The sequence below is a fragment of the Podarcis pityusensis genome, assembly GCF_964106645.2.
Source record: "Podarcis pityusensis genome assembly, chromosome: 2".
NCBI classification, from domain to species: Eukaryota; Metazoa; Chordata; class Lepidosauria; order Squamata; family Lacertidae; genus Podarcis; species Podarcis pityusensis.
Window position 1 is genome coordinate 110,826,748 of NC_138029.1, and position 18,710 is coordinate 110,845,457.

General features: G+C 43.9%; 3 protein-coding genes across 4 annotated transcripts in view; 2 read left to right on the plus strand and 1 right to left on the minus strand.

Moving 5' to 3' along the window:
* LOC308469663 (uncharacterized protein) overlaps positions 1-16,843 on the plus strand; it is a 40,293-nt gene extending 23,450 nt beyond the window's left edge. Inside the window, exons 1-2 of one of the 2 annotated variants that reach the window (XM_080992443.1) lie at positions 7,114-7,265; positions 12,552-16,843. In XM_080992443.1, coding sequence (XP_080848569.1) covers positions 12,622-14,304 — 1,683 coding nt within the window. In that variant the 5' untranslated portion in view covers positions 7,114-7,265; positions 12,552-12,621 and the 3' untranslated portion in view covers positions 14,305-16,843. Of the gene's footprint in view, positions 1-7,113; positions 7,266-12,551 lie in introns of those variants that run through there. The other variant, XM_080992444.1, reaches the window with a different exon arrangement.
* The window catches only part of LOC308465160 (uncharacterized protein), a gene marked incomplete at its 5' end in the record, with an annotated part of 56,778 nt that overhangs the window by 16,644 nt on the left and 21,424 nt on the right, over positions 1-18,710 (plus strand). The window lies entirely within an intron of this gene.
* Positions 1,473-18,710, minus strand: part of LOC308470100 (nurim-like) — a 59,444-nt gene continuing 42,206 nt past the window's right edge. The window contains exons 2-4 of the mRNA XM_080993378.1: positions 4,396-4,598; positions 3,682-3,858; positions 1,473-2,496 (exon numbers count right to left, since the gene is read on the minus strand). Of these exons, the coding sequence (XP_080849504.1) occupies positions 2,179-2,496; positions 3,682-3,858; positions 4,396-4,488 (588 nt within the window). The 5' untranslated portion in view covers positions 4,489-4,598 and the 3' untranslated portion in view covers positions 1,473-2,178. The remainder of the gene's footprint in view (positions 2,497-3,681; positions 3,859-4,395; positions 4,599-18,710) is intronic.

Below are 18,710 nucleotides of genomic sequence, written 5' to 3' on the forward strand. Positions count from 1 at the left end.
GCAGCAGTAGTTTTAGCTATAGTATGAGGGGGCAAATTATGATAGGGTGATATGAATGTGTGTATGTGTTTCCTTTAGGGGAAGGGGGGGATGGAGAGAGGGAGGAGGGAGGGAGAGAAAAGGAGAGGAGGAGGGGGAAGGGTGGGAAAAGGAAGGAGAAGAAAAGAGAGGGGGAGAGGGGAGGGAGGGAGGGTGAGCTGCTGCAATGGTATGGGGGAAAGTCTTATTTTAAAAGAGGGGGTGGGGGAGGGGGGGAAAGGGCTCCCCTCTCAAAAACAAACTGACGAACAGGCTAAAAAGGGGGGGTTGATTTTAAAAAATAAAAGGGATAGAAAACAAAATTGGGGATGGAAAATGAAAGGTGGGATAAAAGGAAAAAATGAGGAGGGGTGAAGAGAGAGAGGGGAGAGCAAAAAGGGAGAGAAAAATAAAAAAGGGGGGGAAGTTGAGGGGGAGAGTATCAATAGCAATAGCAGTGATATGGAGGAAATTTTTGTTTTAAAAGAGAGTGGTGGTCGTAGCTGGGGGCGAAAGATTACCCCCTCAAGAACAAGCCAACAAATAGAAAAGAAAGGGCTTTAAAAAGAGAAAGGGGGGGGGATTGTATGGTTGTTGTTTTTTTAAAAAAAATATTTTCCCCTAATTATTGTATTATTGTATTATTTTTTGTTTGTAAAAAAGTAATTAAAAATGTATGGGTAAAAGATAAAAATGAGAATTAAAGGTAAAAAAAAAGGGGGGTTGTCTTTAGATAGATAGATAGATAGATAGAGCTTTTTATTATTTTTTTAAAAAATGAGTAAAGTATAGGTAAAAGAGGATAGGTAAAAGAGAGTGGAAGGTCTGGGGCGAAGTGGCAGTCCCAGGAAATGGCCTGTGATGGTTCAGGGCTGTTTTCTGGGTACTGCCATTTTAATTCTTAAGAGGGGAGTTTGAGGTGGAAATAAAATGAGGTTTAAATTGAGGGTGTGTGTGTGTGGAAAAGTGTGTCTTTAAATAGTGTGTAGAAAAGATAGAAATAAAAATAAAGATTCAAATAAAGGGTGGCTGAAGCAGCAGTGGCCCCTCTTTTAAAAAGAAAAATGATAAAAGTAGGTATATGGGGGGGGAATAAAAAAGATATTTTTTTTTAAAAAAAAGGGAGAGGGGGAGGAAGGGGTTAAAAAAAGGATTTTTTTTTTAAAAAAAAAGAAAAAAAGAAGGGGGTAGTTTCTTCCTTTCTGCGATAGATCTCCTTTGTCATGCGGCTTTCCTCTATTTTCCTTGCCGCTGGAGGCCATGTGTTTTCTCGGAGCCTCTTTTGCCTTCCCGTGCTCACCTACCTCCCCTCTTCTTTCCCGTCGGCAGAGATGGGGGCAGCAGCGGTAAAGTTGGGGTTCCGTTTTCTTTCTTTTTCTTCTTCTTTCCCCCTTTTCTTTTTCTCCCTCTCTGCGTTAGCTCCACTGTCCTTCTGGTTTTGGAGCTCCTCTCGGCTGTTGGGGGGGGGTGGTCGGGTGCCTTTCCGGCTCAATCAAGGTCGTGGGGGGGTGTTTAGGCTCCTTTGATAGGAGCCCCGGGCACCCCCGATTCCTCTCCGCTGGCAGTGCTGGCAGCAGCAGTCCTGGGGGTCCGGGAATCGGCCAGACAGAGCCTTTTACTCTGGCTGGCTTCAGGAGCTCTTTTCTGCTGTTGCAACCGCCATGCTGCCTCGCCGGAAGTCCGGGGGGGGGGGCTCTTTTTGGGCCCAATATATCCCTTTAAGGCTATACAGCAGGTATGGGGCATCCACAGCCCTCCAGATGTTGATGGCAGGTGAAGTCCACCAACTTCTGGAGGGCCATAGGCTTTCCCCCACCCCTGCTCTAGAGACTTCCCTCCAAGGAACTTGGGGTTGAATTCTGCCATCTTTGGAGTTCCACCTCTTTACTCAAGGATTGCAACCTACTGGACCATGTGGGATCACCATATAGAACTCCTTATATGTGTTTTAAGAGTTGTAGCAAAGTAGGCCTGCTGGAAGCCAGAACTCTTGGGTCCCATTTATAGACCACTCAAGTCCCGAGTGCATAAAAGCAAAAGGATATACAAGGCACATTGCATCGTTCAGTGCTTAGCATGGGAGAGTGCAAGGTACAAGGCTCTCAGGCCCCAATATACTAGGACACCAGCACCCGCATATAAAATTGGGGCCACACCGGTTCAGTTCTTAAGGGCGGAGGGGCCATTCTGAGCCAGCAGATCCCCATAGGCTGCCTCCTCACGGGAGAAGATCTGGAACTTCTTGTCCAGCTGAGCTCGCAGGTACAGGTAGTCTTGCTGGTCAAGGTTGTGGGCGCAGGTGATGTAGGCTGTGAAGAGCAATGCGAGGAGCAGGCGGTCAAGAGAAAGGCAGGGAACAGCCCACAGGATGAGGAGAAACTCCAGGTACACGGGGTGATGCAGGTGGGAGAAGAGGCGGATGGCACTTGTGGACTTCACGGCCAAAGGGTCCCCCATGCCCAGGCAGTGATAGTAAACCTACGGAACGAGAGAAACACCCATTTGCACCGCAGATGCACAAATCTTTTGGGGAAACAAGACGTCATTTTAGACCCTAGGACTTGCCGATCAGAAGGTGGGCGGTTCAAATCCCCGCGACGGGGTGAGCTCCCGATGCTCGGTCCCTGCTCCTGCCAACCTAGCAGTTCGAAAGCACAAAGTGCAAGTAGATCAATAGATACCGCTCCGGCGGGAAGGTAAACGGCGTTTACGTGTGCTGCTCTGGTTCGCCAGAAGTGGCTTAGTCATGCTGGCCACATGACCCGGAAGTTGTACGCCGGCTCCCTCAGCCAATAAAGCGAGATGAGCGCCGCAACCCCAGAGTTGGTCACGACTGGACCTAACGGTCAGGGGTCCCTTTACCTTTACCTTTTTACACATTGGGCCTCTACATATTCACAAAGGGGGAATGTGAGATCTGCTTTTGTTTTGTTGTCTGGACTGCTGAGACAACACTAAGTGCTTCTGCGGTCTCTGCCTTGACCAAAAATCCCTCAGAATTCCAGAGATGGAAAGAAGAGAATGTCCCTACCAGAGAGGAATGGCAAATTAAACTGCTGGACTATGCTGAAATGGCAAAACTGACCGTTATGCTCAGGAACCAAGAAGACCATAACTTTAAGAAAGGATGGGGGAAATTTATAATTTATCTTGGAGACCACTGTAAACAGATGAAAACATTAGCAGGATTGCAATAACACTCGTAGCAAGTGCTATGGACCTATATAAAATATGGACTATTGAAAAAGTTGAAGTAGAAAAGGTTTAATAATAGGACCCACGGAGGGGAAGGTGGGAAGTCCAGAGATTCTGAGGAATCTCCAAATGTGGATGTTATGTGTATTGTTACGATCTTATAGTTTTAAAATCAAATACCATTATTATTATTATTATTATTAAAAATCCCTCAGAATTCATCCAAATCCAATGCACCCCCCTAACTGCTATCACTGTAAAGCCAGAGCACATTAAGAGCTTCCAAGAGAGAGGTCATGTCTTCCAAATTTGCTTCAACCCTGGGACCTCTCTTTTTAGAAATATTTTACAGCAGGAGGAAATATCTTCTATCACCCTCATTGGTTGGGTCATTGGGCCTCGCTGAGCTCAGCCGCCAAATACAGGACGGTGGCCTCTCTAGATGGGAAAAGGGAAGCTGCGCGGTACCTGTTTGACCCCCATCAGCTCTGCGTAGTCAAAGATGAGGAGGATGCTAAAGATGACCAGCCAAGCAATGAAGTGGAGGATGAAGCAGATGAGAGGGACCCAAGTGACCCACGGCTCCCTGCTCGTATTCCAGAGCACAGGAGCATCCTGCACAGGCTGCCAGTACCTCATCAGCAGCTAGGTGGGAAGGAAAAGGCGCGTTAGATAAAAGTGGATTCTCCTGCAGGCACACATCTAATATGGCTGCATTTTGGGACTCCAAAACTGCAATCACATTGTAGAAAATCCGCGGGACATGCAGACATTAGCCAAATCATACAAATCATATCCACACTGGGTTGTTGTTGTTTTTAAATTGTGCAAGATTCTAGTCCACATCATTGCAATGATGCATTTTGCTTCACAACATAATGAAGGCTATGCTGAGTTAACGGTGTGAGTTTGGGAGGTCCGTTATCAAAATAATTTGTACCAAGGAGCAAAGACTTAATGCTGAAATTGGGGGATTTGCTTTGGAAATATCGCTTCCATGAAAGTGCAGAGTATGAAATCTGAACAGCATCATGCCAGGAAGAGTTATTCTGCATTTTGAGCTTAGCTTTTCTGACTTGGGCAAGAAATCACTCTGATTTGCTCTGTTATCTTGCTTGTGGGACTTCTTCCTCCCCTTCAGTCCTCTCCCCCCATTTTGGTGCCCCAAATTGATACGCCTACCTGGAGAGTCAACGCTGTGCAGAAGACATAGAAAGATCTCTGTAGAACTCCAAAGCAACTTCTGGTCCAGTGTTTGACTTGCTGAGTGGCCATGAGGCTGTGTTGCAGGATGAAGAGGACAATTAAGCCCACGTCCACAATTAGTGGCCGCAGAATCTTGGGATCCCTCAGGGCAGCTTCCCATTGAAGATGAGGAGCAGCATCTGCAAAGAAAAGAGGTTCGCTCAAGGTGAGGCCTAGTGCATCCAGCAGGGGCTGGCAGAGGATCTCAGATAGTAGCCCAGAAACTGATCCCAGAGACAAATTGTTCTCTCTCTCCTTCTCTCCCTCATCATCTTAAAACAATCCTTCCGCAAGCTGGTGTTCTCTGGATAGCTCAGTTAGTTAGAGTGTGGTGCCGATAGTGCGCAGGTTGCAGGTTTGATCGCCGCGAGCGACAGATCTCCCAGAGATATCATACATAGAGTGGCTTCACTATCTATTCCTTCTCACAGAGAACTTGGGGAATTGTAACTCTTTGAGAGAAATAAGAGTTTTAAGGGTTGCTATGTGTCCTTTTTTTGAGGGGTAAAATTTCTATCCCAGTGGATAAATTTGCCAAAATCTCTATACTTTCTGGATGAGATAAAGACTTGCTGTCCTCTTCTCTTCTCCTGCCCCCCCAACAATACATCACAGCTTTGATAGCCTACATATAGTAGAGGTATTAAAATGAGAGTCATCATAAGCACCCTCTTTTTTTGCTCTTCAAAACATGGCAACTCTACCCAACAGCTCCAAGCAACCTTAACGAGCTACAGCTCCCAGAATTCTTTGGGGGAAGCCATGACTGTTTACAGTGGTATAGTCCCCTTGAAGGACAGAGATGCCTCAGCTTTCTAAATCTTGGTTGCCAACCTCATCTCTGATGCCAAGCCAGGTCTAGAGGTGTGAGGCTGCATGTCTGCTGCCGCAACTGATTCCTGTATAAAATATACACCACGGTTGGGTTGAAACGGCACTCTTTACACTTACCTGGTTTGCACATGATGTTAATGTGCCAAGGGTGGAGAACTTCCGACCTGGGGGACCAAATGCACATGTGGTCTGTGGTCCTCTGAATTCACTGCTCTGAATCCATGGCTCTGCTTCGCCCCTTAGCCAGCCGGGATGTACCTTTCAACTCTTGACAATGCCTCCTCCCTCTTTGGTAGAGGGCAGATAGTTGTGTGTGTATCAGATATAACTTGCTGTAGAAAGGCAAAAGTTGCGCTCCTTGTTTGACCCACCTTTGCCTCTCTCACCCTGCCCAGCACTGGCATGTGGCCCCTGGAAGGCGATCCAGGAGGGAATCTGGCCCTTGGTCTGAAAAACAGTGGAAGCTTCCAAACTGACAGTTGCGCAAGAGAATGCAAACCTAAGGCCTGCCCACATCCCACTGAACTATGCTAGGCTATGACTTCTGTCATTGCCGGCCAGTGGCCACGCCAGTGGGGGCTAATGGGAGTTGGAGTTAAGGAATGGTTGAGGGAACTATGGATATAGTAAGAAAAAAATAAAGACGTTCAGAGAGATGTTTTCACAGCTGTAGGGCATGTGCACATTTCCCTTCCCTTTGATGGGATCTCAGCACTCGAGATGCTGCTTAGATTTGTTTATCACCCATCACCGCCCTCCCATTTGCTAGTGGATTCATTGCTACAGAGTTCTTGTGTATATGGTTGCATACAGGTACTACTGGCAGTGTTGATCATCTTCCCCCCCATGCAATTATGGTGCTTTTTTTCAAAAATGAAAAAGGGGTCTTTTTTCCGGGGTACTCAAGGTTAAGCAGTACCAGAACCTCTTTTCCCCAAACTGTTCAAAGTCTGACACTTACTGTAACAATTTCATGGTGATTACCGGCACCATATTTGCTTTAAAAAGAAAGCACTGAAAAAGGGGTTGCTTTTTAAATTTTTCGCTTTATTTGTTACGACTGAAAGCAAAGCAAAGAACTTCCCCACTCTCCTTACAAATTACAACTGCCTTCCACTTTTTTTCCAGTATTTCCTGTGAAGAATATTGCTTCCACATCCGTAGCGTACATTTGGCAGGCATCTAAAGTACATGGTCCGTCCCCCCCCCCCCCCAAGATTCATGGGAGTGGTCAAATGGGAGGTATTCTTTGACAGGGCGTCTGCAAAAGACACAGGGTGTTATGAAGGTGCAATAAGCCAGACAGAGAGTGGTCCCTCCCTATAATGTAAATAGAGAGACTTCTTTTCAGGAGATTTCTGTATGAAGAACACTTTGCTGAGGTGGAAGTGGGGACTAAGTGAGGTTGGAGTGGAACCATGTTTGCATGAACATGAGAATGTAAAATATGCTCTCCATTGAAATATTTATTAAAATAATTTATTCATTTACCCAGAAGAGTTATTAGGCTTTTTTTGCTGTAAGCTGCTTCCTACATTGTAAGAAGTGGGTCATGAGACCCTTGATCCCTCCTTGAAATACAATCTGAACCAAATGGGTGAGGCAGTAAAGAGTTTATTGATTACAATACGTTCTTGCAAGAGGACGGGCTCAAAAGCAGCTGATGTTCCCTCTACTCGGAGCGCACGTTCCCTCCCTCGTCTCCCCATTGGCTGGGTCCTGCAAGGTTTTCCTTCCCCCAATTATCAAAGGAAAGGAAAGAGGCTTTGGGGAGGGGGGAGAAACTTCTCCTTCCTCGCCAGAGTCACCTGACTTCCGGCTTCACCAGCGGAGATAAAAGGAGGGAGGGAAGCAAAGGGGGGAGGGGGGGCTGCTTCGTCCTAATTAAGCCTCCTCATTAAGTGGGGTCACTCCCTGCCTCCCAGGCGGGGGCTCCCATTCCTGCCCGGCTGCCACCATCGCCAGGATTTCGGGTGAGTGCAAAGCCAGCGGCGGGGAAGGAGGGAAGGGGCTTTGCAAGGGGTGGGGGTCCAGGATGAGAAGCCCCGGGACGGGGAGAAGAAGAGAAGGGAGGAAAGGGAGCTGTTTCTCTTAATGGGGCCTTGAGGGGGGGGGGAGTGTTCCGTTGTGGAAAGAGAGAAGCTTCTTCCTGCCCAGATCTGGTGCAAAGGGAGTTACATGGATGGAAGTGGGAAAGGGGAGAGGGTTGGGCATTGTTGGGCAGGTTAATAATAATAATAATAATAATAATACCTGCCCATCTGACTGGGTTTCCCCAGCCACTCTGTGCAGCTTACAACATAGATAAACCATAATAAAACACCAAACGTTAAAAACTTCCCAATACAGGGCTGCCTCCAGATGTCTTCTAAAAGTCAGATAGTTGTTTATTTATTTGTAATTGGAAGGGAAGGCATTCCACAGGGAGGGCGCCACCTCCGAGAAGGCCCTCTGCCTGGTTCCCTGTAACCTCACCTCTTGCCCGGAGGGAACTGGCAGAAGACCCTCAGAAGTGACCCTCAGTGTCCCACCTTCCTGCCTTCCTGCCTTCTCTTTAGGCACTGGGCGAAAGCATTCCTCTTCTCCCAGGCATTGGGCTCATTAAACAATCTATGGCCTTCAACCTGCATTTGTGGTTGTGTAAGGGGGCGGTTGTCGTTTTTATTTCTTACTGTGCTGTGCATCTCTGATTTTCTATTGTAAGCTGCCCTGTGATCTTCGGAGGAAGGGCAGTATAGAAATGTAAAGAATAGCAGTAAAAATAGGAAGCCCTGTTGTGTTCAAGGGGGTGGTTGGGACAGAGTCTCTGATCAGCATGCATAGCAGGTCAGGCTAAGGAGGGAATAATAATAATAATAATAATAATAATAATAATATAATTCATTACTTGCACCCTGCCCACCTGACTGGGTTCCTCAGCCACTCTGGGCGGCTTCCAACAAAATAAAAAACACCGAAAACATTGAATACTTCCCTGTACGGGGCTGCTTTCAGAAGTCTTCCATTTTGTAGAAATGGCCTTCAATTTTAAAGAAATGCCCTCTTTAAGTAATCGCGTGATGTAAATATGTACACTGGTGGTCAAAATTGTGGAAACCATTTGGAAAAGTGTATTTCTGAGGTTTGATGGCTCCTAACACCACTTTTTTTTTTTTTTTAGTAATACCATAAAATTATATATCAATGGAAATATAATTTAATGAAAAATGTAATGCAATAATGTTTTTCCTACTTTCTTCAGTTTAAGCTTGAATTTTGCTATAAGAAGCTGATGATCTGAGCCACAGTCAGCTCCAGGTCTTGTTTTTGCTGACTGTATAGAGCTTCTCCATCTTTGGCTGCAGAGCATATAATTAATCTGATTTCGATGCTGCCCATCTGGTGATGTCCATGTGTAGAGTCGTCTCTTGTGTTGTTGGAAAAGCGTGTTTGTGATGACCAGCTTGTTCTCTTGACAGAACCCGATTAGCCTTTGCCCTGCTTCGTTTGATCTCCAAGGCCAAACTTGCCAGTTGTTACTTTTATCTCTTGATTCCCTACTTTAGCATTCCAATCCCCTATAATGAGAAGAACATCCTTCTTTGGTGTCACTTCTATAAGGTGTTGTAAGTCTTCATAGAATTGGTCAATTTCAGTTTCTTCAGCACCAGTAGTTGATGCATAAACCTGGATTATTGTGATGTTAAAAGGTCTGCCTTGGATTCGTATTGAGATCATTCTATCATTTTTGAGATTGCATCCCAGTACAGCTTTTGCCACTCTTTTGTTGACTATGAGGGCCACTCCATTTCTTTTACGGGTTTCTTGCCTACAGTAGTAGATATGATGGTCATCCGAACTGAATTCGCCCATTCCCGTCCATTTTAGTTCACTGATGCCCAGGATGTGAATATTTATTCTTGCCATCTCATTTTTGACCACATCCAACTTACCCAGGTTCATGGTTCTTACATTCCAGGTTCCTATGCAATATTTTTCTTTACAGCATTGGACTTTCCTTTTGCTTCCAGGCATATCTGCAACTGAGTGTCCTTTCAGCTTTGGCCCAGCCGCTTCATCAGCTCTGAATCTACTTGTACTTGTCCTCCGCTCTTCCTCAGTAGCATGTTGGACGCCTTCTGACCTGAGGGGGTCATCTTCCAGCGTCGTAACTTTTATATGCCTGTTGTCTTTGTCCATGGAGTTTTCTTGGCAGGGATACTGGAGTGGCTTGCCAGTTCCTCCTCCAAGTGGATCACGTTTGGTCAAAACTCTCCACTATGACCTGTCCATCTTGGGTGCCCTGCTCGGCATAATTCATAGTTTCTCTGAGTTATTCAAGCCCCTTCGCCACGGCAAGGCAGTGATCCATGAAGGGGTCTTTTTATTTTACCTTATAATAAAAGATCTGTCACTTCAGAGGGCGGCTTTTAGGCTTCGGATATTCAGGTGTGCTTTGGAGCCGACAGCCCTCCTCGACCATCTTCCCCTCCCCCACTCACTGCTGATGCAATTGCGGGAGCCGGTTTGTTGGGAGACCTGGGGCTCAGCTGGACCCCGTTGCAGCCCCACTCTTCTGCAGAGTTTTGTGAGGGGTTTTTTTTTTTAGCCCCTAAACCTCCCCTTGGTGGCCTGAAATCCCCCTAAAGGCTCCGTCTTACTCGGACGAACAAATAAATCCCCAACCAACTTGATAGCAATCACATACCATACTGACAAATGTCCTGCTTATTTATGTTGTAATCATTCCTAAAAGTTGTTGTATTACATTCTACTTTAAATTACAGTGGTACCTCGGGTTAAGAACTTAATTCTTTCCCGAGGTCCATTCTTAAACCGAAACTGTTCTTAACCGGAAGCACCATTTTAACTAATGGGGCCTCCCACGCTGCTGCTGTGCAATTTCTGTTCTCATCCTGAAGCAAAGTTCTTAACCCGAGGTACTATTTCTGGGTTAGGGGAGTCTGTAACCTGAAGTGTCTGTAACCCGAGGTACCACTGTACCTTTCCATTGATATATAATTTTATGGTATTACACCCAAAAAGGGGGGTGTTATGAGCCACCAAACCACAGAAAAACATTTTCTTCAAGGTTTCTTCTTTATTACTTTTCCAACAATTTAAACACTACAAAACAAAATGAACAATACAATACAATACAAAAACACTACATAAAACTAACACATTAAACTAACAAAACAAAATAAAAACAGTTTAAAACACATCAAACAATTTCAATATCTTATCTTTCTTTCCCTTATTTCAACGACCTCCTCACACCTCCCTTTTTGTATTCCACTTCTGTTAATTGTTTCAGCAGTTCCTTTCCATCTTCCTCTGTTTTCTATCCTATAATTATCTTAACATATTCTAACCTTATTTTTCCTTTAATACTCTAATAATCTATTTATACTTAATTCCTTATAACATTTCTACTAAAGCCATATAACTTCATTCCCACATCAGACTGTTGGCAGTCTCACGGGAAAGGAGACGGGATGTGATGTTAGTGGTTTCCTGTTTCCTTTGTTCTTTTGTTCAGTTGCTCTCTGCTCTCACAGGCAGAGGATATGTATTTCTTTGCTCTCTGCATAGCTAGAAAATAAAGCACAGCGTGTAGCTCATACTATCTCATCCTTCCGCATGCTGTTTTGATGCTCTGCTGGGACGAAAGAAATGAAAGAACACACACACAAAAAATCCCCAACCAACTTGATAGCAATCACATAACACACTGACAAATGTCTTGCTTGTTTATGTTGTAATCCTTCCTAAAAGTTGTTGTATTATATTCTACTTTAAGAACTTAATTTGTTCCGGAGGTCCGTTCTTAAACTGAAACTGTTCTTAACCTGAAGCACCACTTTACCTAATGGGGCCTCCCACGCCGCTGCTGTGCAATTTCTGTTCTCATCCTGAAGCAAAGTTCTTAACCTGAGGTACTATTTCTGGGTTAGTGGAGTCTGTAACCTGAAGCGTCTGTAACCTGAAGCATCTGTAACCCGAGGTACCACTGTATCTTTCCACTGATATATAATTTTATGGTTTTATTCCCAAAAAGGGGGTTGTTATGAGCTATCAAACGCCAGAAAAACACTTTCTCCAAGGTTTCCACAATTTTGACCACTGGTGTATGTTGTCTTCTAGCTCCAAAGACACACATGCACACACAGATAGCATGAGCAAGCAGTGCTCCAAAGTGCTTCTCTTGAGAACTTGCCATCTAAGTTGTTTACTCACGGCAAAAGCTCTTATTTCCAAAAAGGACAGGAGGGGGAGGTCTCTCCCCCACTTTTAACCCACCCACTCCCACCGCACGGAAGGCAGAGGTCTTGTTCATTCACAATCCCTGGATCCACCGCCTCTCCCAGGGGATCCAGATGTAGGCAAGGTGCCTTGTTCTTCTCCATTCAAGGGCCACCCATGTATTCAAAGCAGTCCTTTGCAGATTAAGACTTAAGTTCAAAATAAGTACAAAAACCCAGCAAAAAGACTCACGGGTTTATAGTGGCACCAGCTTTCCTAGTCAAGATTCCACATTGTCAGACTGCAGCTCACAAAAACTTAAGCCATAATACATTTATGAGCCTTTATGGGCTGCAAAAGATGAATAAACAGAAGCATAGTTAATCTATGGACTTCCATCCCACAGGAGACAGTGATGGCCAGCAACTTGGATATCTTGAAAAAAGGGATTAAGCCGATTTCTGTGCTCTGCCCTTGCGGTCCTAGGCAATAATGCTTCTTAATACTAGTTTCTGGAAAGCACAGGAGGGCAGAGAGCTCTTGGCTTGAAATCTTGTTTGCTGGTTTCACACAGGCTTCTGCTTGGCCCCTGAGAGAACAGGATGCTGGACTAGGTGGGTCTTTGCCCGATGCAGCAGGATCATCTTATGTTCTAATATGTTGCAATATTTTTACACTTACATGTGGCATAAGAACACTTCAGTTTTACTTCTTACTCATAGGAGAGACTGCTATTGGAGCCTGAGATCCTTTCCTCACTTGAAAAAGAAAAAGACAGATGTGTCTTATAAGCCAGTTCCACCGTAGAACTATAAAATGATGGTGCTCTCTTAAGTGTGAATGGAGTGATCATTGGTTTCTCTTGCCATTATCTCATCTTCATTCCTAAAAATTTGGAACATGGAGACAGTTGAAAACGGAGAGGGAGTGAAAATAAGAGAAGGTACACATGGGGATTGACGTGTGTTCAGTTCCTTTCTTGTTTTTCTTAAAAGTCTAACATGATTCTCTCTCCCCCCCCCACTCCCAAACAGGTGAGGAAGATTGCGTGCAAAATTCTACGGAGCCATCTGTGAATTCATTGGGAAGAGTCACTGTGGAAGAATGAGGATACACCAACAAACTCACACCGGGGAGAAACCATATAAATGCATGGAGTGTGGAAAGAGCTTCACTCGTAATGGAGAATTTAGAATACATCAACGAACTCACACTGGGGAGAAACCATTTAAATGTATTGAATGTGGAAAGAGCTTCAGTCAAAGTGGAAAACTTAGAATACATCAACGAACTCACACAGGGCAGAAACCATTTAAATGTATTGAATGTGGAAAGAGCTTCACTCAAAGTGGAAACCTTAGAATACATCAACGAACTCACACCAGGGAGAAACCATATAAATGCATTGAATGTGGAAAGAGCTTCAGTCAAAGTGGAAACCTTAGAATACATCAACGAGCTCACACCGGGGAGAAACCATATAAATGCATTGAATGTGGAAAGAGCTTCAGTCATAGTGAAGACCTTAGAATACATCAACAAACTCACACGAGGGAGAAATCATTTAAATGTATTGAATGTGGAAAGAGCTTGAGTTCTAGTGGAGCCCTTAGAATACATCAACGAACTCACACAGGGGAGAAACCATTTAAATGTATTGAATGTGGAAAGAGCTTCAGTCAAAGTGGAAAACTTAGAATACATCAACGAACTCACACGGGGCAGAATCCATTTAAATGTATTGAATGTGGAAAGAGCTTCAGTCAAAGTGGAAACCTTAGAATACATCAACGAACTCACACAGGGGAGAAACCATATAAATGCATTGAATGTGGAAAGAGCTTCACTCGTAATGGAGAATTTAGAATACATCAACGAACTCACACTGGGGAGAAACCATTTAAATGTATTGAATGTGGAAAGAGCTTCAGTCAAAGTGGAAACCTTAGAATACATCAACGAGCTCACACCGGGGAGAAACCATATAAATGCATTGAATGTGGAAAGAGCTTCAGTCATAGTGAAGACCTTAGAATACATCAACAAACTCACACGAGGGAGAAATCATTTAAATGTATTGAATGTGGAAAGAGCTTGAGTTCTAGTGGAGCCCTTAGAATACATCAACGAACTCACACTGGGGAGAAACCATTTAAATGTATTGAATGTGGAAAGAACTTCAGTGAAAATGGAACTCTTAGAATACACCAACGAACTCACACGGGGGAGAAACCATTTAAATGTATTGAATGTGGAAAGAGCTTCACTAGTAGTGGAGAATTTAGAATACATCAACGAACTCACACTGGGGAGAAACCATTTAAATGCATTGAATGTGGAAAGAGCTTCTGTCGAAATGGAGTCCTTAGAATACATCAACGAACTCACACAGGGGAGAAACCATTTAAATGTATTGAATGTGGAAAGGTTTTCAGTGAAAATGGACACCTCAGAAGACATCAACGAACTCACACAGGGGAGAAACCATTTGAATGTATTGAATGTGGAAAGGTCTTCAGTGAAAATGGAGCGCTTAGAAGACACCAAAAAACTCACACGGGGGAGAAACCGTTTAAATGTATTGAATGTGGAAAGAGCTTCAGTCAAAGTGGAAAACTTAGTATACATCAACGAACTCACACGGGGGAGAAACCATTTAATTGTATGGAGTGTTGGAAGAGCTTCAGTCAAAGTGGAGGCTTTAGGAAACATCAACTAACTCACACAGGGGGGAAACCACAGATGTTGGGAATGTGGAAAGAGCTTCAGACGGAGTGGCGACCTTAATATTCATAAGCGAATTTGCCCAGGTGAAAAGCCGTATAAATGTATTCTGTTGGAACGACGCCCAGCCGGGAGCAATGCCAGCCTCCCAAAGCATTCCAGGAAGAAGTCCGGTGGCCGTCCCTGGCTGCCGTTCAGGAATCCTTCTCCAGTCCAGAGACAGACAAAATAGGCAGCATGACTGTTATGAGAAATGCATACCAACTTTCCCTTGACAAAAGCATCAGAAGGGAAAAGGCAGTTTTGTAGATCCAAACTACTTTATTAAACTGCATAAAACAACAACACAAAGGACTGCATGACTTGAGCAGTCAGCTCTGAGTTTCATGACTCAACCCTGCTCTAATCCAAGAGCGGAAAGAAGGAAGAGAAACCCCTCCCAGGTTACACTGAGAACAGCCTGAGAATCGTCTCAGACTTCCCTTCCCACGTTGTGAGACATCACCTGATGTAAACAGCTCTTGCTGTTTCCTGCGAGCGTGGCAACTGGTGGGGGCTGAAATCACTCTTTACTTCACATCAAGAAACTCATGAAGGCGGAAATCAATTTTAAATGCATGGAACCTGTGTGATGTTCTGGTGTTGGTATTTAAATTTGTATACACATATATATGTATTAAAGTAATGAAGGTCACATGTACTAAAGGTACAAAAGAAGTTGGAAGTTGTTGCTAGATAAACAGGGAGAGTGTCAATCTGGAATGCTCAAGGTGTTTGATGATTCTGTTGAGTTTTGACCTTTGCCCTTCACTGCCAAAATGATGGGCTGCCCTTGTCTTGTGGATCAGCATCTGTCAGGCTTCAGGGAATTGGCATTCCCCCTTGGCCGTAGATAAGCAGAACAAAGGAAAAGGAGTCTTCTTACCAGTTAGAAACTTTAATGATTCCAGCAAGAGAACAAAGAACCCGTCTTCTAGGAATGGCGGTGCTCCCAATGAAGAGGTCCACCCCCTCACATCCCTAGTCACCCCCGTCACTTCTGCGTCTCATAATCTGAGCTCGTTCCCTCTGTGCTTTCTGTCCTGCCACTTTTGCAGCTCTCCTTTAACTTGGGGAAAGCGGATGGATGCTTTCCAGAGACCGTGAATCTGTTAACTCTCTCTCCCCCAGTGTTTCTTCTGAAAGCTGTTCCCCATCCAGTATTTCCCAGCTTCTTCCTTCTGAACTATGTTCCTCTGCAAACCACTGGTCCAAATCTATACAGTCGTCCTGCTCCTGGGAAGATTCAGGGGGAGGCTCCCACGAATGCGCCTCAGTGCAGTTCTCCTCAGCTGGGTCCCTGGTTAGGTTTTGGTTTAGGGGAGCAAGCATGGGCCTGGCCCTTGGGTGGGTGCGAGCAGAAAAGGAAAGCGAAGTACAGTGGTACCTCGGGTTACATATGCTTCAGGTTACAGACTCCACTAACCCAGAAATAGTACCTCGGGTTAAGAACTTTGCTTCAGGATGAGAACAGGATGAGAACAGGCAGTGCAGCAGCCGTGGGAGGCCCATTAGCTAAAATGGTGCTTCAGGTTAAGAACAGTTTCAGTTTAAGAACGGACCTCCGGAATGAATTAAGTACTTAACCCGAGGTACCACTGTAGAGGGGACGCTCCTTTTTCCTTGCAAGGCTAGTTCTTGTTTCTCCTTAGTGCACGCCTGTAATTAGCGAGCGTGCTTTTAACTGGAGTGCATCCCTTTGTCTTGGGAGTGCAAGATGATTCAGGAGGCCTTAGAGCGAAGCACGTGTATCTCACATGTGCCGTGAGAGCAATGGTGGAGGGACGGTCGGGGTGCTTAAAAGGAGGCTGTTGTTTCGTTGGGGGGGGAGAGTCTTAGCAACGTCAAAAAGGAAGAGCCAAGCGTGCCTACAAGATACATGTGCTTGCTACTCTGATTCGGAAGATGGGCAGTGGAAGTGGCACTTGCTTGTGCTAAAAGCAGATCTAATGAAGATTAAGTTAATTGCAAACTTTTTTTAAAAAAAACACAATATTCTTTATTGATTAAAAAATTTGCATGTCGATAAAAACATTATGTACAATATCTTAACAGGTAGGAAAAAAAGAAAATAATATAAAATAGAAAATTCATAAAGAAATAAAAAATGAAGTAACAAAGATAAGAAACCAAGAAAGAATAGTAAGAAAAAAAGACAAAGTTATTTACATAGTAAAAGTACTCAACGACACAATCCTTCCCATCCTTCTCATTATATTGTTTGATATAACATTCTTTTTTACACAGGCTTACATTATATAATATCATTTCTTTCTGCTTTGTATACATTCCTTTGATCTTTTTCTTTACAAATATCACTCAATTTCTGCTCATATGGAGTTATTTGTACAAGAAAGTTTTACATAATTCTTAAATATTATCTATTCTCTAGTTACTTTTTGTTTCCCTATTCCTCTAACTGATCTCATCAGTTTTGCTAATTGTAGATATTGTAACATGAGTATCTGCCAATCTGTAATCTCTGAGAGTGTTTCATTTTTCCAGCTCCTTGCTATAAGGGTTCTAGCTGCTGTTATACCATACATAAACAATGATCTTATAACTTTTTAAATTTCTGATGGTAATATACCAAGTAGGAAAATCTTTGGCGTTTTGTTTTTGTAAAAAAAGGAATTTTAAATAGTTTCTTAAACTCGTTAGAAATATCATTCCAGTATTTGCCAATGGCTACACCGGTCCACCACGTATGATAATATGACCCCTCCTCTTTTTAATGTCAGGTTGATGTTTTCCCTTTCTACATTTTAGCAAGCTTTTTTGGGGTAAGATGCCATCTATATACCATGCCCTGCAAGGCCTTTCCCACCTGGCCTAGGGGGCGGGGCCCAGACTCACCCAGCCCTACTATGTGAAATATGTATTCTGTAGTTGACCTCCTTTGTAATGTGTTGTTTTGAAATCTTTAAGATAATAGTTTAGTTTTCTGTTACGTTGCTTTGACCGTATACTCTATATTTCACATTTTCCACATTGTTTCATTTATGTTTTATTGATTTAATATGCTGTAAATCGCTTTGAGGTTTTTCTTAAAAATATAAAGTGGTATAGAAATTAAATAAAAAAAGTATAGAGCAGGGATATCCAACATGGGGTTGCTGAGATGTTGGGTAACAACTCCCATAAGCCTCAGCCCATATGGCCAAGGTTGATGGGAGTTGTAGTTCAAAAGCTCAAGAGTGCAAAATCTCACGTTTCTTACAACTTTTCATTATGAATAATTATAGGTAAAACTTTTGTTGATACAGAGCTCATTTTTAGGGAGCAGCTCATCACTTCTTTTTTATAAACAAACCCAAATATATTGACACACTTTACTTTAAAATCAAATTTCAGAACAGAGGAAAACATAAACTTTTTTTTTTTTTAAAGACCTTTTTTAACTTTACAAAAAAATAGTGTTATCAATGCATGATTTGCTTTTCATGTGTATAAAAATGTTTATTTCCTGGCCCACCTCCCATCACTGTGGGGAGAGCCTGGGGCACGGCCTGACATCCATCAGTTCTCTGGCTCCGACACCGGCCATCCAGGCATTTCTGCAAAACTCACAATCAGGACATGAAGGCGAGAGCCACCCTCTCTTTGTGACCCCCACCCTGTCTGAGGAAATCCCGTATACAAATAGCCAATTCAATTTCCTAGCTGCTAACCTTTATGTGGCCAAAATGGAACCCTTCCTCTAAGGAAGAGAGGGAGGTACCAGTAGCCTTGAGGCAGCTCCATTGGTTACGTATGTCCAATAAATTTTTAGGTGGGGGGAAAAGATAGCCAAAGCCACGCAAGGAGAACTGGACATGGTCAGTGGATACAGAAAACAGGCTGTGGGGGTTGGACACTGGTGGTCAGCAGGAATGGAAAACTGGAGAGGGATGGATAGCAATGGAGTGTGCTGGAAAAGAGTAATGTTTTGGACCAGAAGCACTCAGTGCCTCAGAATTTTCTTCCATGTCTTTACTGGACAGGCTGCTCTGGTGCTTATCACTGGAGATAGAGAGACTAACTTGCCTTCAACTTCTTCTCAATGCCAGCATCCACCTCCCACCATCCACAGCCATATATGACGATTGCTGAGCCTGATGTGGGTTGTAATTCAGCAACATCTGGAGGGCCAGAGGTTCCCACACTTACTTGCAGGCTCCGGACTAAGACCGAGATCATCAGAGTTGGATCCTTGATGGCTAAGAGCACCGGGGATGACGGGAGTTATAGTCCAACAACATCTAGGGACCCAAGATTGAATGACCGGCTTGTAGGATATATTGTTGCCTAGGCTAAGCAGTCTTGGGTCTTGGGAGGAGGCCACACGTATACCACCTTGAGTTTCATGATGGAAGAAAGGAAGGATATGGCAGCAGAAAAGTAGAGTGTTTCTTAAATAAATCAAGGCCCATGGTTGCTTTTTGCTGAGC